Raw genomic sequence first — 27,668 nt, 5'->3', positions numbered from 1 at the left:
ATTTAGCTTAGTCAGTAGGAATAAAGTTACACAAACACTGTTCTTCTTGTCTGCTCAGCTGTCAGATTAGTCTGAAATGGCCACTGAGCACCCAGAAGCAAACACGTCTCTTCTCTAAACCCTCTCAGCAGCATAGAGAATATTTCCAGAATATTTGCAGTTGCCATCCTGCCACAGTTTGGAGAAACAGCGTGTTTAACGAAGGGCGTGGAAATGTTACTGGACAGGTGCTAGAGATACATGGGATAGAGAGGAGTGTGTGAGTTGAGGGTGCTGTGGCTGCACCCACACAGTGGTGATGGCTGCCCAGGGCGGCCAGCCCCACAGCCAACCTCGTACCGCCCCGGCTGCAGACGCTGCAGAATGAACTTCATCTTCTCTCCACTTATGGAAACATGTGGTTGACATGGGGGGAATAGGAGAGAGGAGAATCTCTTAGTAGCATAATCCGATTCAAGCGAGGTTCAGCTTGCACTGAAAATGGCTGGCTTTCTGCCCAGAACAGAGAATGAACTTTAGAGGATTTTGAGTGAGTGAGCCCCGTCTTCAAAAGCATTCCTCTGGTAGAGCAACATGCTCCACTGGATCTCGTCTGAAGACCTGTTAGACTGAGGCCGCTGACATACTCCGAGTAAACTGACATATTAAAAATTAATATTGGCAAAAGGAATAGTTCCTATAAACAGACACTACTGACCTGAAATCTAGTCATTAAAAAAAAAAAAAAAAGCAAAATAATTTTGAGTATCACATCTCTCTGATTTCCCTGGGGGACACTCGACAGCTTTTTTAATATATAATATATATTTATAATATATATTTATATATTTTAATATTTATAATATATTATAATATTTGTAATATAACTTTATAATCACGTCCCTGATTTTTTACGTACGTTCCTCTCGCTTTCATGCCTATGCGTAAAGTTCACACCAACAGGAACAGAGGGAAAGAATCGTTGACGGAAATAAGTGTGTGTGTGTGTGTGTGGAGGGGTGACAATAGGACGGAAAAGGTGAAATTTCAAATTTATCAGGACTTCGCGAAATTATCAGGTAAAACGCTTGAGAGAGACACGATCGATTTGAAAGGAGTTAGATACGTTTTACCTCCTCGGAGCCTAATTTACGTTTCAGGACCCCCCCCCCCAACACCGCCCTTGCTCCTCCGGGGCGATCGCGGATCCCACCCGACTCCGAACGCCCCCCGCGGGGCGCTCGGTGTCGGGCGGGATCCGCGATCGCCCCCGGAGGAGCGACGCCGGGCGGGGGGAACGCGGGGGCGCTGCCGCCGCTGACGGCGCCCCCTAGCGGCCTCCGCCTCGCTCGCCCAGCGGCATCGCGGCGCGTAGGGGGGCGGGAGCCGCTACACACACGGTTCCGAGGGGGGCTCCGCCGCCGTGACGGGCCGGTAGCCGTGCGCTGGGCGGCGGCGAGCGGGGAACAAAGGGGTTCGAGGCGGCGCAGCGGCGGCGGCTCCGCCGGGGGGAGGCACCGGGGGTGTGCGGAGGAGGAGGAGGAAGGGGAGGAGGAGGAGGGTCGCCCAACTGCTGCCACTTCGTCGACCGTGAGCGGCACTCGCTGGCGGCGGCGGCGGTAGCCCGCCCCTCGCTGCATGGCAGCCCAGTGAGGGAGGAGCGGGCGAGGGTCTGGAGCTGCCCGGAAGCCAAGGGAGCCAGCGCCGGCGGCAGCAGCGCCCGCCGCCCTCCCGCCGGGATGCTCCCCGCTCTCCGCTGAGGCGCAGCCCCGCCGCGATGCTCTCCCCCGAGCGCCACCGCCACCATCGCCATCCCCCGCCGCCGCAGCCGCCGCCGCCGCACCACTCGCCGCAGCCCAGCCATGTCGTGGCCACCATCGAGAACCTGCCGGCGGAGGGCGGCAGCAGCGGCGGCAGGAGCGGCATCTCCGCGCCCTCCTCCAGCGTGCGCCAGAGGATCAGGAAAGTGCTGAACAGGTGAGCCCGGGGGATGGACCGGGGCTCCGGCGGCACGGCAGGGCTCGGCACGGCTCCCAGCCCCGCCGCCGCTCGCCTTGGGGCGCGCAGGTCCCCGGGGGCGGCCGTCGGGGGAGCCCCGGCCCGGCCCCCTCGGCGGGGTGGAGCAGGGAAGCGCGAGGGCTCCGGCTGGGCGGCGGCGGCTCGGCTGGGCGGGCAGCGCCTTTCCCCGCGGCAGCCGCGGGCAGGGGGCGGCGGCGCAGAGCCTCCCCCGGCCCATTGTTGCCTCCGAGGCGCGGCCCCGGCCCGCTCCCTCCCCGCCGGTGCCGGTCGCACCTGCCCTGCCCGCAGGCACACACCCACAGCGGAGCCCCCGCGCCTCCCGCCCGCTTCGGCTCTCCCGGCCCGTCGCGGACACGCGGGGGGCGGCGAGGAAGACGGGGCCGACGTCCCCGCTGCCGCAGCCCGGCCGGTGGCGGAGGCACCGCCGGGGAAGTTGGAGCGCGGGCGCCGGGCGAGAGGGGCGGTGGGAAGGGGCGGCCCCCCCCCCGCGTCCCGGCGGGGTCCGCAGCAGCGGCCGGGCGGGGCCTGGAACTCCGGGGTGCCGGGTGGCCCGTGGGATTTTGCCCGGTTGCCGACCGGCTCGCATGGTTAGGGAGAAGCGTGCTCTGGCTTCAGGAGCGGGATGCTGGCGAGGCGCTGGCTGGCCGGTTCGCCTGTGCGTGTGGCTCAGAATTGTCAATGCAAAGACAGGAAAACTGCAGCGTACTCGGGGTACGTTATTTCACCGAACACACAAGAAAACACTGGAACCATCGTACTTAAATCCTTTACGCTCTCCTCTTTGCCAGTTGTTTTTCTGCACTTCATTTAATTAGGGGGGAGGTTTTTACTACAAAACAGCATCTATCCAGAGGCTGGCTGGTTGCGCTTCTCCAGAAGCAGCCTCTGAGCTCCTGTCTGAAAAGCCAGCTGAAGCTGTCGCTTCTGCCCGATGACTTTTACATGCTAAATAGAGCAGTTGCAGTGTTATGAGCATCAATGGGATGGTGCATACCGGTGTCTGCCTCGTCCCTGCTTTAATTTTGGGTACGTGTAATATGGATGAACTACTAAGAAAAACATCAGCTCTTCTACCTGAATGTACTAGTTTTAAAGATGAAGCCCGTTGACTCTTTCAAGCTTTTAAACATTATCATTGGTACTATCTTTGTTACAAATACCTGAAGGTATTCGATTGCTCACAAATCATTGCTATTATATGCTGTTAATTAACTGTTACCGTTCTAGGAGGATCTTCAAAAGTAAGGGGTGAAATATTTATCCTTTCTTATTCGAGCATGAGGATTGAAAGGAAGTTGAAACAAGTAAGAGCTGCTTCAGCTCAAGCTCAATTACACATTTTCTTGTATATGCATATTTGCAACTCTCAGTATAGTAACATTCACTCAGTTCCTCAACCCAACAGTCTGTGTCATCTTAGGTGTCCTGTGCTTGCAAAATCCTGCTGTCCTACTTGGTCATCCTGAGGTGTGTGTCAGTCCTGAAATAAGACACTAGAGAAAAGAAGTTTTCTCAGGGGTAGCAAGAGATGTATGAAGATGTGAGGGGACCAGATACAGAAGCAACGGGTACTCCTGTTCAAGGGTGGTAATAGTGACCTCTGGGCAGTTGTCAAACTGATCACAGTCTTCATGGCTAGGAGGTGTTGGATTAATTCATATAGGTCAAGCAGTTACCATGCTTATGCGTATATATGACTTTCAGCCATAGATAAAGAGTCAAATCAATATTTATTGTTTTATATGTATATATGATTGAAATAAGAATATCTAGGTTTTTTTGAAGGCGGAAAAGGATTGAAATTGGCTCTGGTGACCAAAGTTCAAATCTCTGTTTGGATTCGCAAACTTGAATCTAGAAATGAGATGTCCCATCTCCCAGAGGAACACCCCAACAAACAGAAGCCCAGTCACTTTTTCACTAACATATTCTTTTCTGCTCCTCAAGCATGAAACAAGAGTCAAATTGTTCCAAATTCATGTGATTTATGGAGAGGGACCAGACTTGTTACTGTGGCATTTTAAGGCAGCCTTTTCTTTGTGTATGAGACTCCTTAGCTCATCCCAAAATCTATATCAAGGGAAATTTTGCCTGAGTTGGGTTTCCTTCAACTTTACATGAGAACTAAGGACTCAGCCCATGTAATGTCATGGCCTTTATACAATATTTCTGTTGATACAGTGAAATGAATCCTGACACAGTGGAATGTATCCTGACACAATGTTTATGTTTTCTTCTTCTATGGAAACAATAGCATGCAAATGTGTAAGGGAGAGGAAGAAATATGTATGTCATGTTGCTGAAGAAGTAGGAGCCCTGAACAAACCAATCACTGGCTTCTTCAATTAATGTTTTTCTACTGGAAAAGGATAGCACTTTCTCCGTGCTGTCTATACTTTGTGTGCACCATTCGCTTGAAACCCATTTGTGAAAGGTTCCTGACTGACTCATTGAGTTGAGCTCATGTGCTTCTGTTTTCTGCTAGACAAAGTGGAGGCTCCTCAGACAGATGAACAAAATAAAAAAGTTGACAGCAGCTGGAGTTGCCAGAAACCTGCTTGTAGCTGGTAGAATCATAGAATCATGGAATGGTTTGGGTTGGAAGGCACCTTTCAAGGTCATCTAGTCCAACCCCTCTGCACTGAGCAGGGACATCTTCAACCTGGATCAGGTTGCTCAGAGCCCCATTCAGCCTGACCTTGAATGTTTCCAGGGATGGGGCATCTACTACCTCTCTGGCAACCTGTTCCAGTGTTTCACCACCCTCGTTGTAAAAAATTTCTTCCTTATATCTAGTCTGAATCTACCTTCTTTTAGTTTAAAACCATTACCCCTTGTCCTGTTGTAACAGGCCCTGCTATATATATATATATATATATATATATATAGCATATATATATATATATATATATATATACCCTCTGGTATGCTTAGGGAGGAGAGGAGACAGCAGGAGAATGGGCATAGACACTGGCAGAAACTGAGCATCGTTTCTCTCTCATTTTTATATATGTAGTAGTTTGGTCACCCAGGCACTCAGTGATTCCTGAATTGCCTTCGAAGGCTCCTCTTAAAATTGCTTCACAAGCTATGGAAACTTATTTACTTCACCTTCCAACCTCTCCTCCCTGTTCACTCAATAGATCCCAAGGTAATAAACACTGGAACAACTGCCCCTCAGGGTGTTTGAGAGAGAACACACTGAAAGCAGAGCTGGTTGACTGTAAAAATGTATTTCAGTGATGACAGCAAACACTGCACTCTGTGAAAAAGTTGGTCATAACAGAAGACCAAAGTAAAACACAAAACTGAAGGGTCAGAATCATGGAAGACTGGAGATGCTCAGTGAAATTGTGGGATTTACTGGAAAAGTTTGGATATGAATTCTGAGCTGCCAGTGATGGTGAACAGGACCTGCTGCAACAGGAGCAAGCTTCCTGTTATCCTTGAAGTCTGGAGATGATGATTTCAAAGCCATTGCATTAAGGGGAAACGTGGTGATTACATACTGCAAATACGTTCCTGGACCTGTGACTCATGCCCGTGGTCCATGAATCCCAGCTGCAGGGCTCTGCGTGGTACTTTCCTTGTGACATTTGCTCAGCAGGTGTCCCTGGCTGACCCTGCCCTGCTATATTGCAGGGGAGAGAAAGAATAATGTTGGCTGCTTGATTGCTTGCTTGCTTCCCCACAGCCTCGGCGAAGCCAAAATTGAACTCCACGAGCTCTGTTGGCTTGTAGAGGACCACTTAATAAGCAGTGACTCACCTGCTCCATATTGCCTTCCACCTATAGTGAGAAGCAAGAAAAAAAAGGAGAAAATCATGTGGTTCGGAGGTCTGGGGATCTCCATGCCTCCACCCCGGCACCTGCGTATTTCAGAGATACCTGTTGGTGGGTCTGAGCTCGCCCTGTCTGCCTGTATCCCAGCATAGAGTGGTGGCTTGTCACCCTTCCTTGCACTCCTTGGGTGACCTGAAGGGTCAAGAGCTGCGAATCACCTGCAAAATGTTGCCTGTGGCCCCTGAAGATTTTTGAACTAACTTTCAGGTCGATCTCATGTTGAGAAGGCTGGTTATCACCTCCTTAGAGAAACTGGGCAGAGAATAGACATTGCTGAAACACAGGGGGAGCAGGTTGCCAAATGATCTCTTTGGGGGATTCTTGCAAATTCTTTATCTAAATGAGAGCCAGCAAATGAGGTACCTGCTTATACATGGACATTATCTCTGTAGCCCTAGGCACCAGGACAAGGAGGGAAAAATGAAGTTTCTGCAAGGAAAATGAGTAGTATCTTTACATACTACAACAAAGTTATTTTACCTAAGTAAATGAGATTATTCCAGGAAACAAAAAATACCATAGCCGTGTCAATGAACTCAAGTCTCCAAAGTAATGTTGAAGGCCCTGCTATTGTATTGCTTTCTTTGATGAGGACTTTTTTAGAAAGCTGAGCGGCACATACATTTTTCTGGGTTTACCCACTTCTATCTTTTTTGTACTTTCTAAAGGAATGCTAGCTGTAAAATCTAGCCATGCCTTGTCTCACTGTTTCAAGGATGTCTTCATGGCTTTTTCTTGCTCTCTGTTGCTAAGTGGCACTTTGTATTTTTCAGAAGTTTCCTAAAAATCATATCAGAATATTAGAGATACATGCAACTTGATATCAGAAAATGGAGTAAGAGTAATTCCAGGCCCTCAGTTCCATTCCATCTTTTAAATAGCTTTGTAGTGATGCTCTCTGCACTAGTGAATTGCGAAAGCTTTCTCTGGAGCAGTGAGAATCTCTGTCTACTTCTTTGCACACTTACTCACTTTCTCAGATAAATTTTAGCCTTGTGCGCAAAGCCAGCGTATGGTCTAATTACCACTACCTTTCTTAGGAAAAGGAGGAAAAAATAAAGTTGCTAATAAGTATAATTCGTTAAGCTAGGCAGTGATTTATTGAGCAAAATTATATGAAGAAAAGCAATTTGGATTCTTCTTGTCAGAAAGCCCAGCTGTTCAGGTACAGTCTGAGTAAAACTTTTGCCTTTTTAGTATGTTACAGGCCCAGTTCATCCCTGATAATGGAGTTGAGGAAGGTTTTGGCTCACTAGCTGACTAACTTTGAACATGAACAATGTGTCAAGGCTACTAACTCTTCAGAGATGAGAGCTGTTTAAATGACACTGCAAGTATCAAAAGCTATAACCCAATGATTTTTTTTTTCTAATAACACATATCCACATAGTAAATCAGACAGAGGGATTTTATGTACTAAAAAGAACCTGAAACTGAATAATAATGAAATTGAGGCAACGTATTTCATTGCCCCTAAGAAATAACGTCTATCGGTTGACTGATCAGAGAGGCAAACAAACCAAATAATTTATGACATTTTTCCTTAATGAAAAGCAAGTCAAGGATCAAACATACCATTTTTGGAATCCAAAAAAAGAGTGAATATTCATAACCTTCAGTTGCTTTGCTTTCTTCTTCAAAACAAAAGGATTGTCTTCCATTGGGATTTTTATTCTTAAAAAGTACAAATAGCTTCTCAAAAGTCCACCCAGAATAATAGTGACTGTAGAAGAACGAGTCTGAGCCCAATTCAGATAGCCTTAGCTCTCCTTTTAGGTAAAAATGTTCATACCATTCTGAAGTAAGTCAAAGAAAATGAGTTCAGAGTGTAGATAAAGCAACTAGGTTGGCTTTCTTGTACCTGTTAGTATTATTCTTTTTGGTCGGGGAAGTGGGAAGGTCTTATCTGCCTCTAGGAAAGCATCCTGGCAGAGGATATAGAAATCAACTGATGAAAAATTGTTCACTGTTTCCTTTTCTCATTAGTTTACTTGTAATTGCAATTTTGAAAGCAAGTGACCTCTGTGAATTAGCTACTTTCCCAATAATTTGGTTGCATAAGGGAAATACCCATAAAATGGGAGAAAAAGATGCTCTTCCCCTTCCCCTCCAAACAGCTTATTTCAGTGAATGCACACTTACTGGCATGCCATAGTGCACTTGAAATGCTTTGATTTAGGAGTGAAGATGAGCTCAAGTACATAAAGCTTCCATGTTGCTGCTGTAGCAGGTACTGGAAGTCTGTCCAAGTACGGTTTCACAGTGTCCGAGTGTGGTTTCCTAACAGGTTTCAGAGTCAGTGTCATAGAATCATAGAATCATAGAATGTCCTGAGTTGGAAGGGACCCACAAGGATCATCGAGTCCAACTCCTGTCCCAGCATAGGACAACCCCAGAATTCACACCATGTGTCTGAGGGCATTGTCCAAATGCTTCTTGAATGCTGTCAGGCTTGGTGCCATGACTGCTTCCCTGTGGAGCCTATTCCAGTGCTCCATCACCCTCTGGGTGAAGAACCTTTTCCTAATATCCAGCCTAAACCTCCCCTGGCATATCTTCCTGCCATTCCCTCGAGTTCTGTCACTGGTCGCCAGGGTGAAGAGGTCAACGCCTACTCCTCCACTTCCCGTTGTGAGGAAGTTGTAGACCGCAATGAGATCTCCCCTCAGTCTTCTCTTCTCCAAGCTGAACAGACCTAGTGTCTTCAGCCACTCCTCATACAGCTTCCCCTCTAAACCTTTCACCATCTTTGTGGCTCTCTTCTGAACACTCTCTAGTATCTTCATATCCTTTTTATACTGTGGCGCCCAGACCTGCACACAGTACTCAAGGTGAGGCCACACCAGTGCAGAGTAGAGCAGGACAATCACCTCCCTCGACCGGCTAGCAATACTATGCTTGATGCACCTGTCGGGTTCCGGATTTAAGGTCCGCCTCTAAAGCAAATCTAGAAATAAAATGCAGACAGCCGCCCCCCGTCCGCCCCCCCCGAGAGAGAGAGAGGGAGAGAGAGAGGCCCGCCTAATTAGTCAAAAAAAGGAGCAAATCTAGAAATAAAATGCAGACAATCCCCGTCCCCTGCTCCCTGAGAGAGAGAGAGAGAGAGAGATCCGCCTAATTAGTAATTCCAGTGCAGCCCACGTGCGGCGTGCCTGGTTCAATGCAGACAGCCCGCGCGCAGGGCCCGCCAAAAATATAAATAATTCCAGTGCAGCCCACGTGCGGCGTGCCTGGTTCAATGCGAACACCCGGTATGCTTAACCTGCCTGCAGGTAAAGCACCCCCAAAAAATCCTGACCCGAAATATTAAAGATTCGTGATCCCTGAGTTCAGACAAAGCACAACCGAGGCACGGTATCAACACACTTGGCTCTGACTTTATTAGGTCCAACACTGAGGCAACTCAATATTCAAGGAAAAGAGAGAGAGAGATGAAAGAAAGAAAGAAACAGAGAAAACAGTTGAAAGAGAAAGAAAAAAGAAAATATTCACCACCCTGAGATCCAGCGATGTCTTCCTTGGAAGATGGCGGTGAGGGTCCCACGTGTTGAAGTGATCCAGCCTCTTTTATAGAGTTTTTCGGCAGAGTCATGTGACTGGGAGCCGTCAGTCAACAGTTCGCACCAATCACAGGTCCGAAGGCGGGACATGTCCGGTTCCTGCGCCGTAGGATTGGCCCCTTGCCAGGCTGTCACCGGAGACATGCATCCGGAGGCGGGTGGAGGGCGGGCGCCTAGCTTATTGCGCCATCCCACGTTGCCAGGCTCAGGCATTCCAGGCAGCCGCCATAAGATGTCGCCCGAGCACGTGGTTTACGATTTCTGAGACAATGCCCAAAAGGAAGGGCCAGATTCCCACACCACCCCGTGGCTCAGAAATCATCAACATATAGTCAGTATTTCGATTCCAGGGGGTGTAGAAGAGTTCGATTCCAGGGGGTGTAGAAGAGTTAGGACAGAAAAAGATAACAGGTTAAAAGAAGGAAAAGGGAAGAGACAAGGAAATGTAGAAAGGTAAGGATAGAAAAAGATAATAGGTTTTGAAGAAAGACAAGGGAAGAGTAAAGCATACAAGGAAATAAAGATAAGTCCGATGACTTGTGATTGGTATCATTCTAATAAACAGAATGAGTCACCTCTTCTTCTTTACAGAAGTCTAACAACAACAATATCATCAATAATGATAAATAGCTTTTGATAAAGTTATAGTGCAACTATAACATGTAAACAAAATGAGAAAAAGTTATACAGTGTAAACACATTTCCATTATCATCAATTTTCAGGAAACAATTACAGTCATTTAACTTTGGCACAAACTCCTTCTTCTGTTAGCAGGTAATCGAGAACCAGCCAATCTTGATTGGCTCTCGAGCACCGCTGATTGGTTCATTGGTGTTTCAGGTTGCGGGTCCATAATACTCAATAATTCGTTGGGGATCATATAATTTGATTCCCAGTTCTTAGCTGCCAATTTTTAGAAGTATGAAGCATATCATCCCAATATACCATACCCCAGCCCAATTTTTTGGTAGTATTTTGAATGCATGGTGCCCGCAAAACCAATAATGACCTTTCAGGGTTCGCATCCCATTTGCAAAGGACTTGGCCATGATCTGGCAGGGCGGTAGTCCTTTGACTCAGATGGTTCCCAGGTCAAAGGGGTTCCCTGTCACACCACAGTTAATGCAATTAATTTAATTCCATCCCCATTTGCATTACCATGCTCCTGCTCATTGTTTCCAAACACAATTTGTACCTAATATTTCCCCAAAGTGAGTGTAATCAGTGGGGGACCAGAAAATCTTCTCCCACCAGGGACTGATTGTAGCATCCTCCCTTTTGGTTGTAACTAATACAATAGTGACCAGGAGCAGGGTGTTGCATAGGCCAAGATGAGGGTGATTCTTTTCACAATCCACTCATGAGCAAGAGAAATGGAGATCCACAATCAACTTTCAGACCAAATGGTCCGCCACACACCCAACAATTAATAAGCTTAAAAGCTTGAGTAACCAATTTTCCCAACAACAAGAACTCATTTTCCCCATGTTAAACCTGAGAACACGGAAGCAAGGTTCTCACCGGGTAGGCTTTGAACAGTATAGACAAGACAACATACAACTGCCCAAAACGATTTGTCAATAGTGACAAAGGCACATTGCAAAAATTATTAAGGCTATACAATTTAAAGCTATACATTCAATCAAAACTTCCATTAAATGTTGCTTTCTTCTTCTGCTTCTCTGAACTTCTATCTTCCGACCTGCAAAGGAACAGAAAAAGAAACTTCTCGGTCCTATTAGTGGAAGGACCGGGTGAGGTTTTGGTTAACCATTGTCTGGTGGAATAAGCTGGGGTCTTGGGAGTGAGCAAAACCATTCTTTTAAGGCTTGGGTTATGCTTTCCCCAGCGACAGGCCAGCCCCGAGCCCGAGCCTTACAGTAAAGATCCTTGGCTCCCATATGTCCTCGTTTGACATGTAGCCACTCCAATAATCTCTCCCAATTTTCCATTACTGGTTCATTTTGTAAGGGAGCTGGACGAGACAATTCACCTGCTCCACCATTCCATCGACCAGCCAGACCATCAACGCCCTGATGAGAGGCCACCCAGGCTATGGCAAAATTCCCTCGTTTGGCAATTCTTACAATGTCCTGCCACTTTTCCTTTTGCCATACCGGTATCTGGTTGACTTCCCACCCATTTTTCTCCCAGAAAGGAAGCCACTCAGTGCACTCCTTGGAGACAGTGAGAGAGTCAGTGTAGATGTAGACAGGAGAAGAAGATTGAGCCTCATGTTGGAAAACACTCCAAACAGCAATTAATTCACCCACTTGTGCACTACCTTCACCTTCTGTTATGATTTTCTCATCAGTCTGGGCTTGTAAAGCAGCAGCTCGATACTTCCACACTTTTGCCTCACGTTTGGCTGAGGCATCAGTGAGCCCGGTATTTGGTGATTGCTTGGAAAATGGAAGCACTACTTGTATGACAGGAGGTGGGAGGTTATTCTCATGATCTGGAGAGAATTCCTCCTGTATAGCTAATTTTTTAGGTGTGCCTTCTGATACGTTAAAGATGCTACAATAATGTTCAATTTGTGCATGCCATTTCTGTACAGAAGCTCGTTGTGCCACCCCGTCAGGGGGAGGGGTCCCTGCTATTTCCTTAAAGGGGCCTCTGAGAATGATTTGTTGCTGACGAATCATGTGCTCAGCCACTAGTAGTGCTAAGCTTACCACAAATAGTTCTATTATCCACAACACTCTCTTTCGAGATGTACTATCTCTCTTTAAATTTATCAGGTTTGGGCGAGAGGGCCTCGCTAGAGGACACTTTGCCTCCACACGCCTCACATTTTTAGGTCCTGATTTCACTGGACCATATTTCCACCCATAGTTAATCAATTCTTGAGCTACTTCCCCCCACGTCCACACTTTTTGTCCTGGGATACAGCGATCCGGGGTTACAGCTCTGGTTAAAGCAGCTGTCACCCGTGCACTCTGAGGGGTATTTCTGATAGTACCTTGCAATTGAATTCCTAAGGGTTTCAATGAATCAGGCAAACCTCTAACCAGGGGAGTCATCCTCTCAGGATCTACCGGTATCATCATTGGGGATTCCTGCCTAAGCTTCAATTCCCGATCATACATCATTTGCAAACAAGCCGCCTTGTGCACATTCTCCACAAGCTGATCCACCGAGCCTGTAAGCGCAAGAGGATCTCCCCTCTCCAAGGGATTCAAACCTCCAGCCCAATAAGCTGCTCGCTGAGTGAGAGACCAAGGGGCTCTATTATCACCAGTAGTCAAAAACACTCCAGGTCCCCAATATCCCTCAGCTTCTCTTTCACTCAACAGAATCTGATCACCACCAGTCAACGACACTCTCCACACATACTCTGTCTCAGACTCCTTTGGACTGCGTGAAAAATCCCTTTTCAACTTAGCCAATTCAGTTGCTGTGTACGGCACCTCCTTCGTAACCATCTTAGGATTATGGTCCTCACTATCCTCATAAGCATATTCGACCTTAACCAGCGGTCGAAGGGGTTGCGTAGGACCCTGCGGTAAATCACATTGTGTCCCCGCTTCCTCTGGTTCCCCCTTACGGTACAAACCATCCCCTTTGTGATCCTCACCAGGGGACGGGGCTGCATCAGCTGCCTGTGCACGACTCCGTCGCCCTCTGCAGTCACAAGCACGTAAGTTCTCCACAAAAGCCTCCTGCAAACACCTTACGTTCTCCTGCTCATTCTCTACTTCATCCTGCAGAGTTTTAACCCTTTCCTCCAATTCACAGTTTCTCTCCTCTAAAGTTACCAACCGATCTTGCAACAACCGCACCAAAAGCTCTTTTGTCTGCGGCGTCTGTGCCGAGTCCTCCAACTCCTGCTCTTGCGTTACATCAAATGCACTCAGAATTGCACCCATTCTCTCTAAGTTATTGATACCTTCCGAAAACTCAAGGATCCTGCCGACTACGCCAATTTATAAATGTCGGGTTCCGGATTTAAGGTCCGCCTCTAAAGCAAATCTAGAAATAAAATGCAGACAGCCGCCCCCCGTCCGCCCCCCCCGAGAGAGAGAGAGGGAGAGAGAGAGGCCCGCCTAATTAGTCAAAAAAAGGAGCAAATCTAGAAATAAAATGCAGACAATCCCCGTCCCCTGCTCCCTGAGAGAGAGAGAGAGAGAGAGATCCGCCTAATTAGTAATTCCAGTGCAGCCCACGTGCGGCGTGCCTGGTTCAATGCAGACAGCCCGCGCGCAGGGCCCGCCAAAAATATAAATAATTCCAGTGCAGCCCACGTGCGGCGTGCCTGGTTCAATGCGAACACCCGGTATGCTTAACCTGCCTGCAGGTAAAGCACCCCCAAAAAATCCTGACCCGAAATATTAAAGATTCGTGATCCCTGAGTTCAGACAAAGCACAACCGAGGCACGGTATCAACACACTTGGCTCTGACTTTATTAGGTCCAACACTGAGGCAACTCAATATTCAAGGAAAAGAGAGAGAGAGATGAAAGAAAGAAAGAAACAGAGAAAACAGTTGAAAGAGAAAGAAAAAAGAAAATATTCACCACCCTGAGATCCAGCGATGTCTTCCTTGGAAGATGGCGGTGAGGGTCCCACGTGTTGAAGTGATCCAGCCTCTTTTATAGAGTTTTTCGGCAGAGTCATGTGACTGGGAGCCGTCAGTCAACAGTTCGCACCAATCACAGGTCCGAAGGCGGGACATGTCCGGTTCCTGCGCCGTAGGATTGGCCCCTTGCCAGGCTGTCACCGGAGACATGCATCCGGAGGCGGGTGGAGGGCGGGCGCCTAGCTTATTGCGCCATCCCACGTTGCCAGGCTCAGGCATTCCAGGCAGCCGCCATAAGATGTCGCCCGAGCACGTGGTTTACGATTTCTGAGACAATGCCCAAAAGGAAGGGCCAGATTCCCACAGCACCCCAGGACACGGTTGGCCTTCTTGGCTGCCAGGGCACACTGTTGGCTCATGTTCAACTTGCCGTTGACCAGAGCCCCCAGATCCCTTTCCATGGGGCTGCTGTCCAGGCTCTCGTTCCCCAGTCTGTACGTACATCTAAGGTTGCCATGTCCCAGCTGCAAAATCCAGCATTTTCCCATGTTAAACTTCATGCAGTTGGTGATCACCCACCTTTCTAATTTATCTAGGTCGGAAAGCTTTGTCCCCCTTGCCTCGCTTTTGCTCCTGAGAATTTGCACCTTAGGAGGTACACACCTTGCCGGTCCTATTCTGAAATAAGAATTGTTTGAAGTGGAGTGATTTGATATGGTAAGTACACTGTAATCTAAACCCGACAGCCCACATACTGATTGGGAAAAGACTTTCCCTAGGAGGGGCAACTTGGCAAGGTGAAATACATGGGTGTCTTCTGTCTACCTATGGCACTCAGAAGGCTGGTACTTACTGGGTGCCTGTCTGTAAGTGGGAATTTTTGACACTGGCTGTACCGTGGGCTTTGGGAAGGGGTTACTGCCTCTTGAACTAGGGAGGTTTCAAAGGAGCAGCACTGTAAATGGCTCCATAGAGAAAGCTGGAGGAATGGACAGAGTGGCTCTTATGGGATGGACAGAGCTGCTTTAATGTGCTAATGAGAGGAAGGCCAGATGCCAGCAGCGATCAGAAGGACTCTTTGTGACTCTGTCTCTTTGGAGATGGCTGGAGTCTCTGTCCTTATCACGGTTGTTTCTGCAGGCAGAGGGAAACACTGGGTCTATTAGTGAGGTGTTCCCTTCCTTTAAGTCAGCAGATAGCCTTACAAATCAGCACTTGAATACTGATTAGGGCTAATTATCGGGAAAGCTTAGGAAAAAGAACTTGCTGAAGAAGCTCGACTGAAGAAAACTACAAAAAACCGCCACCCAAACCCAACAATAACTAAACCCATGCTCAAAGGCTCGTGAGCTGAGCTCAAACTCAGCTGAAATCACCTGTTGCGAGAACAGCTGTATGGGGACTCATAAATTGCTATGACTGTAAAGTGTGTAAGTATTGGTGGTTGTGAAATTCATGTTGTGAACCGCCTAATCTACCTGTCTGTGCTTATTTATGTCTGTCATCTGTCTCCCTGGGATTTTTACTGAAAACACGCTGGTTTTGAAGCTTGTCTTTCAGCTTTCTCTGACTTGGTTTCTCTCATGATTTAAGAAAGCATTTCTTCAATACATATTCTCTCTACATCATTTTTCTCAGAGACACCAAATGATTGAGGTAGTGAGTTTCACTCCCATGCGTCACATTGTCCTTGTTACGTCTGGAACTGAAGAGAGAGAGATGGAGGAGGGAGCATCCCCACAGCCCAGCCATGGTCGGTGAGAGCACCTGTGTGGCAGCACTGTGCCGTACCTCTGCAGGGAGCGCACTTGCTTTTTGGGACATGCCACGGTACACAGTGTTGGCCAAAGAATTTCCTAGACGAGGTGGATGACCCTCAATCTCACCAGAAAGGTCTGTCCACAAATGATGCCATGTAGGTGCCACTGTAAAAAATAGTGACACTAAGCCAACCTTCTGTTTGTAGCCAATGAAGTCATTTTGGCCCTTAATTTGATTTTTCCATTGGTGTGGTGGCTACTTGCTTTCTTACAGTGCCTTTTTCCATAGTGATGCAGGAGGCCATGCTCCACCTTCAGATAGGTCTGACCTGTGGTGGCATGTAGGTACTTATGAGCCGGATGGAGAATATTCTCTTTCGCTATCCCTTTTTTTTCCTGTCAGGAAATGTAGATGAGTCAAAACCTTGGCAAGAAGGATGGGATTTTCTCAACACTGCATGTTCAGCGAGGTTTCCTATGTCCAGACTAGATTTGTTTTGATGGAGAGCGAGTAAGACTTCATGGTAATCTGATAATGGGAGTACTTATGTAGGAGACCAGGTTTTACTCTGCTTTGCTGCGTCCCTGTGGGATGCCGTGAACACATGGACTGTGAGGTTCTCTTGGGATGAAGAACCTCAAAAGGTCTTGGTTTTGTCCTAATGCAAAATGGGAGAAGTTTTGAAATTTAAAAGTTTGGAACGAGAAGATGCTTTTTTGCCCAGCTCATCTCCCAAGGCATTTCAGGCGTCAGGGTGTTCACTTACGAAAGCACATGATGCTTGAAACAGATTGCTGCATCTCTAATACAGATAAATGAGGTAATTTATGTCCAATAGCAAGACCATAATTATTACCTCCCAAGCCCTAGTGTTAATAGCAACCTGTAAGCCAGTAGTAGGTGATGATGGAATGAAAACAAAATTTGAAACATTTATAGTGATGGCCATTTGTTTACTTAGCCCTCTCTGGTGTTCATTTGTCAAAGAAACTGTCGTGCATGTGTCCAGAAGCCTGCTTTACTGTCTGTTCCTAAGCTGCATTGATTTTAGAATGGTGCTGTCTTCTGGGCCACATTCGTTCTCATTACATTGTCTCATCTGGCAAGTGTTTTGATGTGACCTGACTTTTTCTGGTGTGCATTGTGTAGAAATGGAAAATGAGTTAAGAGGGGACTAAATGTTTCCCCCCGTTTGGTGAGATGGAGAGGGGAAGAGGAAGCCACCGGCAGAGTGGGAGGGAGATACCAGAATCTCTTCCTGCTCTGATGCCTCTTCATCAACCCCATCGAAGAGGAAGAGAGCTCCACAACTGCGCTGCTGGATCTCTCCAGCCTGATAACTAAAATGCCAATCCTTAATGTAGCCTTGGGGCTGCTAGCTCACACCCTTTCAGCCCAATGGGAAGCTTGACAGGGGTGGGCTGAATGAGAGTGGTGGCTACAAGGTGGAGGGACTTAAAGAGCAGAGGTAGACGTTTAATGCCAAGAGTAGCTTCAAGACTGTGAATCGCAGACAGGGCAGTCCTGGAGTGAGTCACTGACAGACAGTGGCCTAATGCTCCAAGGGGGATAAGGCATAAGCTGTACCTTATTCTGTGCTTTCTGGTTTTTACTGAGATTTGGATCTTTTAAGTTGTCTACCCAGGTGCCTCAGTGGCTATCCCAGAGTGCAATATTCTTCTGCATGGCTCTTTGCTTTTTTCCCCTCTATGATGATGAGACAAATGCTGGAAAATACTTAATAAAATTAAATGAATTACCTTGTTGATTATTCTAAGCCCAGATATTTTATGGAGTTTAAATAGCTCTGTGTTTTCAGTGGCTTCTGCAGTCTGATTTGGGCCATTTACCTTCTGAAATCTCTTCTTACTACAAGCTGAGAGCTGTAATGAAACTGAGCAAGTGCTTCGTTCGCGTTGCTTCTTTCCTTCTCGCTCTCTGCTGCTGCTACAGATATGAAATGCTTTTGATTATGTTTTTTTTTTAACTCCCTGCTGCCAGTATATTGAGGTCTGTAGGGACTATCTTGGGTAGATTGAAAGTGAGGAAGGACAGCAAATAGCGAGTAGGTTGGGAAGAGTTGGGCAGGGAGCTGGAAAATATTTTAATGGTTGTGGGATTTGATACTTATAATATTGTAGATATAATTTTCATCAGGCTGGGTAGGAGGATTAAGTACCATCAGTCAAAAAAAGTTTCCAAGCTTCATCTAACATGGTGGGGAAAAAGTGGGTGGGCACTCAAATGTACGTAATGGTCAGACTGAAGTGCCTCCTTTTCCTGCGGGACGTACCTGATATGCACAGGTAACTTCCAGTCAGATTTTGGATACCTGACTCCCACTGTTGGGTGCCTGGTGTGCTGAGGGGCATGTGTTGTACAAACGCAGCTGTTTTTCTGGGATTTAGTGATCACCATTTGCAGAAGTGTGGTCCAGCTTGTCCTAGAGCGGACAACACCTGTGCCTAGCCCTGGAGACCTTGGTCTGTTGTCTCCTCTTCACATTCTTCTACCAAAGCTGCTTTGCTGTGATTTAAGCTCACCAGCATTTTTCTGACAGTATACTTCAGGTTTTTTTCGGGTCTAGTTTGTGGCAAGGATGGGGGGTTCACATCTTTGAAGAGATTCAGTCAAGTCCAGGACATTTGGAGGACTTAATCTAGAAGCACAGGGGCCAGGTGGTGTGGTGGTTGTCACACATATGTGAAGGCACTGCTTACCAGCATTGAAAAGGAAAATTTCCAGGTTTTTTCTCATTTAAACAAAAAGGTGACATCTTATCAGAACAACTCTTCAGTAGCAGAAATGCACTCAAGGAATGAGGCAGAGTGGTCAGGGTGAGATGGCTGGAGGCTTGCCAGAAGTGGAAGAGTTATGTTGTGTCTATATTAACTAAGTGAAATCTCTGCGATTCAGAGTTTCTCCTGCTCTAAAGAGGTGTAAGAGTGTAAGACAGCAAATATTTCCCTAATAATTCACTTGAAAAAAGGACTCTGTGTGTAAGTGTGCGAGATCTTTTAAGATGAACTAGAAAAATTACCCAAATTTAATGTCCCATTATAAATAAATACATTTTAGCACGTTCTAACTCGTAGAAGAATTTCTGTTAAATTTGACGTCTGAAATTGTTCATGCATATCGATTTGGTAGGTATTACCGTGTTAATGGAACTTATTATTACTCAGCTAGATTAATTCATTAGATTTATTCCTACACTTTTACAACCTATAGATGTATTGAGACATGAGCCCACAGAATCAACACCAATTTCTTTTCTCATTTATGATTGGTCTTACTAACATCCAAAATACTGTTACACTTGAGAGTGTTTAGCTGCAATTTGTTTTGAAGCATACACTCCAACAATTTTAAATTTATCTTTCTTCTTTGTCCTTTAATGATTATTTCTTTCCGTGGATGCTCTGTTTGAGCAAAATACCATGCATCAAACATCAAACGAGTCATGACCATACTCGAGGCACTGGGACTAGTCGGCAACTTATGCGTTTGCAAGATGAGGGCTCTGAGAACAGACCTAATCTTTGAGACGCATTTTGGCTGCCGTTCTGCGTGGCAGGCCCAAGGCGGGAGGGGGAACAAAGGTACAAACGTAACTTACAACTAAATTGCCTGCCAGATGGAGTATATTTGCATGTTTTTCTTCGAGCAGTGGCCACGCATGCATTTATCTTTCAGAAGCAGTGGTGTTTGTCTGAGAAGCAGTAGCAAAGACTAGACGAAATAGGTAACTGATGTGGGACTTGTTTGCTTGCTTCCAGAGCATGAGTATCAGATGTGACCTGCTGAAGGCTTGTGGTGGGAAGTGAGGGAGGCGGGGGCCAAAGCAAGTACAGGGAAAGCAAGCTATTTGGTCGCCTCTGCCTGCACTGCCAGTTCAAGACTGGTACACAGCACTGACAGTAGAGAGAGAGTAGAGAGTGCAGGCAGTCCTAACATGGGCATTTCTATTCCCATCGCAGCACCAGTGGTGCCTGGAGATACCATCCTTCCTTCCTTTGGATGAACCAGAATACTCTGTAACTCTCAGGAACAGAATTGCAGAGGCCAGTTGACATCAGCCCAGCCTTTAAATCCAATGCAAAGCAGCTCATAAATGTTTCTGTGGAGAATCTCCAGCAGCTGCAAGCGCACAGAGAGAATGTTTCATCCAGTGGTCTGTACGGTGAATTTTCTTAAAACTAACTCTTCTCTAGTCATTCTTTGTTGTCTTCCAGTAAAAGTTGCTGTTTCCGCTCAGTATACTGCTCATCTCACCCCTTTTTGGTCTGTACATACTCTTGCTACTGCAGCTTCTGCTTGTGCACCACTGCAGTTGCTGGGTATTAAAAGCTCAAGCCTGGTAAATAAACAACAGCATGCACAAAAAGACCAGTCAGGTGATAAGGGAAACTGAGGGAAAAAACCCCAGCAGCTCATATATAAGCATGATGCAGAAGGAGGCATAAGAGTTAGAAAGATGGGGAGATGCCCTTTGAATACTGCCTGCCTGATTCAGTCGTGGGGTTTGGGACCAAAGCCAGAGCGTGATGATTTGTGTCATCTCGATTGTGTTTGACTAAAAGTTACAGGAGAGCTGGTGGACAAAAAGCAGCTCAACCAACCCTTTGCAATGAGGGCAGGGAGGGGCGGCCTTTTGCCTGTTTTGTTTTCATGAGAAACTTGTATTGCAACAGCGGATGAAGGGAACTCCTCTGCTGCTGCAATGAGAGGCTCAGGGAGAAGTTACATAGAGTAGCTCCTGATTTACAGTCCAGGACTGCACACCAATTGGTTTTTCAGCCTTAGGCAAATCTTTCAACCTCCCTGGGTCTGGTTCAGCACCTGTAAAATGGGGATAATTAAACTTAACTACCTGGAAGAGTTGTTGATTAGTTAATGCTTGTAAAATGCTATACAGTGCTATAAAATACAGTGTAGTACTCAGCAGCATCTGGTCTGCAGTTACTATAGTGCTTCTCTGAAACTTTATGGGCAAATGTTTGCCAAGAAACAAGATTACTAATATGCGCAGTACGTGTGGGATCTGGGAGACAAGGGGGTGGCATCTTTTCAAAGGTGGCTAACTTTCCTGAGGGTACCTCCTGTCAGAATACAAGGGGAGGTTTCCTCGAGAGCACCTGCAGTGGTCTGGCACTGAAACCGGTGTCGGATGAGGCTGGGGCTGCAGAGCAGGGCTCTGGCAGGTGGCAGAAGAGCTCCTTGCTCCACTCCCAGCTGCTTGTTCTTACTGTTGTCCCCATCCCCAGCCTCTTCCCCCTTTGCTGTGCTGGTGGAGCTGTTTGTGCGGTGGCATGGAGAGCCAGGTTGGTGGCTTGATCCAGATGGGGAAAAAAAATGGAAAAAATTTCTGTTGTTATTGGTTTGTATTTCCAGATGGATCCTCTCTCCAATGTAGTTTATCATGTGGCTACAAACACATGGACTAGCATGGTGAAGAGGCTGGTAGAGGGGTCAGAACAAGTGTCTAGAGAGAAAGCGGGGCTGGGACTGCTGAAGCTCTCCTGACACTGGGGATGATGCTGCAAACCGTGTTACCCAAACACAGAAGATGTTGCCATCACAGGGGTTTGAAAGTGTGTCAGTGAGCTAACCTTCTTTCCTGCCTCCTAAGACATGTTGCACTGATTTCATTGGAGATGTGTGTATGGCAGCATAAGAGAGAGCATTTGGTGAAGAGATGATCCTGGCTGAAGCTCAGCATGCTGTGTGTGAAGCTTTGCTAGCAAGGAGGAAGGAGCTAGAGATGTGCTAGTGGTGAGCCTGTAATAATTTCTGAGATTTGCATCATGACACTATTGGTTGGGATACTTATGATGTGAATATATGACATTTATGTCAACAATGCACACACACGTATTGATTTGGTTTAATAGAAGACTGTAAAAAAAAAAAAAAAAAAGTAGTGATGGTGGAAGGAGACTATTTCCTAATCAGCCACTCCTGAACAAATACCTAGAAGTTGTTGGGAGAGGGTAGTGAGTTACCAGATGTGACATTTTGCCCTCTCAGCCATTTCGCAGGACTGGGCAAGATAAATGTGAGCTAAGGCTGAGGCATGAGTTTGTTCTTAAATTACAGTTTCACAAACTGACAAAAGGAAGTCTCACTTCTGTTACTTCCCTGCTCCCGGCCAAATTGTTCCTTCTGCTTTTGCTAAGCCAGATCTGGTTCCTGTCACATCTCAGAGTCAGCTCACTAAAACAGAGAATTAATCTGGTTGAAAAAGATTGCTGTTGTTGCTGGGTCTTTAACTAACTTCTGATTAGATTAGTTCCTGGACTGATGAAAGGAAGGAGACTGTAAGCAGGGAGGAGCAGGGACAGAAGAGATGGGGAAAATAGGGATTGGAAGTAAAAGAAACTGAAAAGAAGGAAGGAAAAGTATCTCTTTTTATTTGGCTCATCTGTATTGTAATACCATGCCTGAGCTAACTGCTTGCTACCATGGTCCTTAGCTTCCTGCTGCTTATGCCATCCTGCTTTCCTCTTTATTGCAAACCCTAGTGCTGATGTTCTTGAGAAGAGTGGTGATGACCCCAGGTGAGACCTGTTGGGTATCAACAGTTGGTAAACAGTCAGCTGTAGCCAGTTCCTCACTTAAGTAGGGGTGAATTGATGTGATTGTACCCAGAGAGGAAAAAGAAGGTGGCCTGACATCTGGTAGCATGAATGTGGATAGAGCTGGGAGAAAAAATAGTCACTGTTAGGCCTGTAAGTACTTGCTGTGTGCTGTGTTGTTGGAGGTGATGGTGGGGGTGTGATGCAGCCCTAAATGGAAAACAGTCCTCCTTGTTATACCTTTTATTTACTTATTTTTAGGCAGTGCTGAGTTCAGTGAGGATAGGCACTTGTGCAAAACCTTAATATAAGTGTAGTGTGTGTTTCCCTGTTGCTAGAAGATGGAATGGGAGCCTTGTCCCTGATACTGTTTTTTTCACAGTAACTAAAATAGAGGTGCATGTTCAGCAGGTCTAAAATCATTATATTCAGTGTATGGTAGTGCCGCTGTGGGCTTTATGGCTCACTTCTGCCTCTGGCAAGGTGTGTATAGTTTCTCTGTTGCTGCTGATTAGAAAAATAGCAATTGATCAGTGACCGCTGAACTGGTTCATCCCACTTTCTGTGACTGTGTGCAATGTATTACAGCCTTCCTGTATGCGGTGCACTGTGAATAGCTGTTTTTATTTGGCTGATGTGACCTTGGAGACCTGTTGCCACTCCCTGCCCTCTCATTTTGTCTTCTGTCTCTCCCTAGAGCCAGCAGCCATGTACTTTCTTTCCCAAAAGCCATGCCTTTGAGGGAGTGCTCTGATCAGCAATCCCATGGCTTCAGTTACAGAAAGAATTTCTTAAGAGCAAAGCATCCATAAAATTTGATCACCCTGGGAGTAGTCCCACCAGAGCTCCTTCTGGGTAGGCAGATTGCACTGATGTAGAGAGACAGTTTTCTGGGATCATTTCTTTGTTAGTCCTGCTTCCCGAACCAACCCTGTGTCCTCCTAGCATGCTGTTCTGCTGTCACTGGTCAGTACTGTTGTGGAAAGGTGCTGCACAGTCCATCTATATTGCTTCACAACAGCTTGTCCTCTCCTGCAGCAGGCACAGCTGTTGGATTTGGAGCACCATAAAGCACAGGCACACAGAAGAAAGGAGGAGAATGTGTTGTAGAAGACAATAAGCATAAAACAGTATAGTTGTATACTGTTCCTGAAGACAAGAGATTAACAAATCCGGCCAGAGAACATCTCCCATTGTTCAGATCTTCATTGTCCTCCTATTGAAAAAAGATAGAAGTGGTAATAGAAATTCCAGATCAGGGCCTAAAGCCTCTTTGGGTTGTTATTTCCCCCTCCTCCCCCCCCCCAGAAAAAAGGGACATTGCAGCTTTTAGCAAATAGGAGGTTTTGCTTAAGTTTCTTGGCCAGTTATTTTTATGACTGGTGGTAGATGACCACTTTCTGATCCCTGAAGTGAAATTTTAGGAGGTTTCACTTTTGTGGTTCAGGTCAGAGAGTTACACTTCTGTCCTTACGAAGAACTGAATGTGTCAGTCTGAATGTCTTACAGATCTGGGTGTTAACATCAGGGTTTTTTTGGTGGCAGTATTGCCAGCAAGTTTGGCCATGGACAGCTGTGGTGTTTTCCTTTCTTTTCAGTTTATGCCATAAGGCAGGAATTACTCTGATTCTTGGTTCCCCTCTACCCCCTGGATTACTGTCCAACACCAGCTCAGATTGTTTGCTGGGGCTGGTCTCAAACCATTAGTGTTGCCACACTGCTGCTCTCAGTTAAAACTTCGACAGCTTGTAAATGAATGCAGTCCAGGTTGCTATCTGATTGATAGGAAAAAAAAACCACCACCAAAAAAAACCAACAAAAAACATGAACAGTAATCCTGCATGTCCCATGGGCAAGTCAAGAGATCATGTTCAGAGTGGGAAGGTCTCTATTAGCAGGATTACAGGCCTTGTTGATTTTTAAGAAAAAACCAAACCCCCCAAAACCCCAAACAGTGCTACAGGGCAATATACAGCAGTTTGTGGTTTGATGCCAAAATGAGTGAGCAGGAAGCCAGGGAAGAAGCTTCCAGGTAATTCTGCCAGTGTTTGAGTCCCAGTTGTGAATGGAGGGATGCAACACAGCAACAATCTCCATCTCGTTTTCTCTCTCTAAGTATGCTTCTGTAGCATAGAAATAAATTGTCACAGAGGGTAGAAGGACCTGTTTCTTTGCCTTTTGGGAGTTCCTAATGATTATAGCTCTGCTTTGATTTCAGGTAGGCAGAGATTGCCATGTGGCTTACAACGAATTAGCTTGCCCACGTAGATACAGCAGGAACACACTGGCTGTTCTTATAAATGCAGTGACGGTGATACATTGAAAGAGGCAGGGACATCTGTTTTTTATGAAAGATCCATGAAATGCTGAGGAAAATACAATAGCAGCAAAGGAAAAAGTGGTACATCAGTTCTTAAGATGTATTCCTACCTGGATCCCAAAAGACATGGTACCCCAAGTCTTGTTTTTCCTGCATGTCTGACATTCCCACTTTCTTCTTTCTCTGGCTACACGCGGCCGCCCTCCAAAGCCACAGCAGCGCCACAGTTGCAAGATTTCCTGCAGAGGAAGGGGGAATATGGGCAGAGCACCCCATCCCCAGTGAAGAGGGTCTATTATAAAGGATTAATTGCGCCCAAACAATGCGGCCCCTCGAGGAGCCCGTGACCCTTTTGAGATGCGTGTGTGGGTAAGAGGGCACACTGCAGTCCCTGTGTCCCAGCCCAAGTGTGGTGTGATGCCCTGGTTGCCATAGCAATTAATCACCTCTTTGAAGGGCTGGTGTTGACTACAAATCCCTGTAAATTGCCCAGAACACTAGTTAAGGCTGTTCCTTGGGCACCTTTCTGTTTGGTTTTACCCCAAAAGATGGGATGGAGGGTTTTTTTTTTTCCTTCCTACTCAGAAAAAAAGCCAGAATAACTTAGTATATGCTGTTGGACTGGCTTTCACCTTCCTGGACTTGCTGAGGCCCAGGGAACTTTTGTGAAGAGCAGCTGCAAAATAGATGGGGATGTGATGGCTTCCAGCTCTGTGCATGTAATCTTCATGCGACCAGCAGACAGTGCATGCCTGGGAAATGTAACAAGCATAGTCTTTGAAAGGTGTGCGTAGATTTTTTTTTTTTTGTTATCAGAATGTTCACACCACACAATTAATGTGTATGTGTTTGGCTTTTCTTTGTGCTGTAAAAAGAACAACTGGGAATTACCGTGCTGCTTGTATCTATTTATGTAACCATGATGGAAATGAAAACCAGCTACAGCAAGACTGTACTCTATGTTTGTCTGTTTGCATTGGTAATGGGAGAGAAATAGATGTTCACTATGCCATTATTCCAGAAACCTGAACAGTGGTGAACGCAGATTCTTGGAAGTACTCAAAATGGATCCAACCCACAATGTATGGCTTTGCAGCCATTACCTCTCCCCTTTATCAGAGAGTTTTAAACTGAAAGTGTGCAAGATTGCAGTTCAAGGACTGGAGGCTAAGGTCTTGTTTATTCAGCTTGTATCCCCCCAGGATCAGCTTTCCTGTGTGGAAGAATAAAAACCAGTTAAATAAAGAGCATTCTCCTCTCTCCCTTCCTTCCTTTTTACTGAGCCTGTGGAAATCCGTTTCCCAGGTCTGCATTGTTCCTGGTCAGCAGAGGCTAGTAGAAGGCCCCGAGGCAGATGGCCTTTTCAGGGTAGTACCTGTTCTCCTTGCTAATAGTCCTGGAGATACTAGTTGGAGAAGGTAACATCCTCTGGCCTTGTCTTGCCTTTCACAGACAGAACCCCCTCTTGGCATCTGGATCAAGAGGGCTTGCAGGGGATGGAGGATAGAGCGGGTATAAGTTCTTGCCATGCTTTTAGTAGCTCTTCATCCAGGATGATTTTGGTGATCCATCAGAACAAGGATTTGAACTTGCATATGCCCACATCCATGCTTCTGCCGGAACTACCAGACGGTAGCCTCTTGCCCCATTCTTCCCAAGAAACTTTGTTGAAACCAGTTGGTTTTTTTTTTCCAGTACAAGGTTTTCTATTTTTTTCCCTTTAATGCAATATAATACAATGAGGGCGTTTTTCTTCACTGAACATATTCCAGGCAGCCCTGTGTATGTGAGCAGTGCTTGCCTTGAACATGTTGGTGTGATTATACAGGTTCTGGTGTTGTGCAGTATATTGCGTTCAGCAGTCATCCTGTATTCTTGCAGAAGTCCTGAAAGCTTCCTTTCATCCTTCTCCATCTGTTGCAGTGCCAGGACTCCCCTCTGTGGAAATGGTGGCCCAGATTCTCAGGGCTTTTCTTAGGTGAAACTCCTCCAGGTCCCAGTGGGACTGCCTACAGAGAGGCTGGTGGAGGCCAGGGGGAGATATCCTAATGTGACAGCAGAAAGCTGAGATAGCTCTCTTCATTTACAATGTCTTGAAGCCCAGCTGAATGATGTATAGCAGCTTCTCACGTTGCCAGGGAAGGCAGAGAAGAAACTCGCTCTTGTTTGAGAGCGACGGATACCAGCCTGATAGCTTCCAGCAGCTTTTGCAGCAGCGCAGCCAGGAAGACCGTCGCTGTAAGCTCACTCTGGTGGAAAGCTGCCTGGACATGGAGGGCAGACTTGGAAGATGGGAAGCTGCAAAGGCCAAGTGATGTGCCCTGGCATGTCCTGGTGGCCTTGGGGCCTGGTGATGATGCACGGGCTCCTTCAAACCAGTGTGCCTGGGGAGGAAGACCTCGCTTGCATCTCCTACGCAAGCAAGCTACTTTGTGAGGGGCTTGCTTGTTGAATGTGGTGGAGCTGACAGATCCCTGTCCTATTTTTAGAAAGGTGTAAGGTAGAGGGAGAGAGAGGGTAAAATCAACTGGTATTCTAAGATAAAGCAATACTTTGGTATGTTGTCAGTGAGCTGGTAGGTGTGTGTTCCCACAGTCTCCCACCTGCTGAAGCTGAGCTGCACCAGGGATGGGGGTGAACAGCAGGGCTGGTGGAGTGGGAAGAGGGACCCTGATCTCACGTGTGGAGTAGTCCATCCCAGAGTTTTCCCTGCTAAAAGCCCTGGGTCCCCCGCCACCTCCAGGCCACTGGACAGCTGGCAGGAGCCACCACAGTGCACAGTGGGAGCTGCTGCTGCCGACTGCAGCTCTGTGCTGCTCAGGTGGGACGGCTTTTGCACTGAGCCCTGCAGCGTCGTGCCTGCTCCATCTGCCCCCGGGCCAGCACTGAGAAACTATTTTATTTTATTGTCTTTCTAGTGCTCTGTTTTTGTGAAACACTTGTTGGTTGTCCCTTTTCCTCTGTTCCCTGTGTGGCTGCCATTCCCTTCACCCCATCGCCTGCAGCTTCCTCTTCTTCTTCTATCCAGCTTGGCTGCCTCTGCTTCTTGCCCATCCTAGAGAGAAGATATTCTTAGGCCAGGGTC

General features: G+C 46.7%; 1 protein-coding gene across 1 annotated transcript in view; it reads left to right on the top strand.

The window, feature by feature from the left end:
• The first annotated feature begins 1,756 nt into the window (after positions 1 to 1,756).
• Positions 1,757 to 27,668, top strand: part of SLC35F1 (solute carrier family 35 member F1) — a 276,349-nt gene continuing 250,437 nt past the window's right edge. Inside the window, exon 1 of the mRNA XM_068402179.1 lies at positions 1,757 to 1,956. Within this exon, the coding sequence (XP_068258280.1) occupies positions 1,757 to 1,956 (200 nt within the window). The remainder of the gene's footprint in view (positions 1,957 to 27,668) is intronic.

Source organism: Nyctibius grandis, chromosome 1 (genome assembly GCF_013368605.1).
Source record: "Nyctibius grandis isolate bNycGra1 chromosome 1, bNycGra1.pri, whole genome shotgun sequence".
In the NCBI taxonomy this organism is placed as follows: domain Eukaryota; kingdom Metazoa; phylum Chordata; class Aves; order Nyctibiiformes; family Nyctibiidae; genus Nyctibius; species Nyctibius grandis.
Note: the sequence above shows the minus strand (reverse complement) of the source record. Positions and strands in the feature narration are given on the sequence as shown.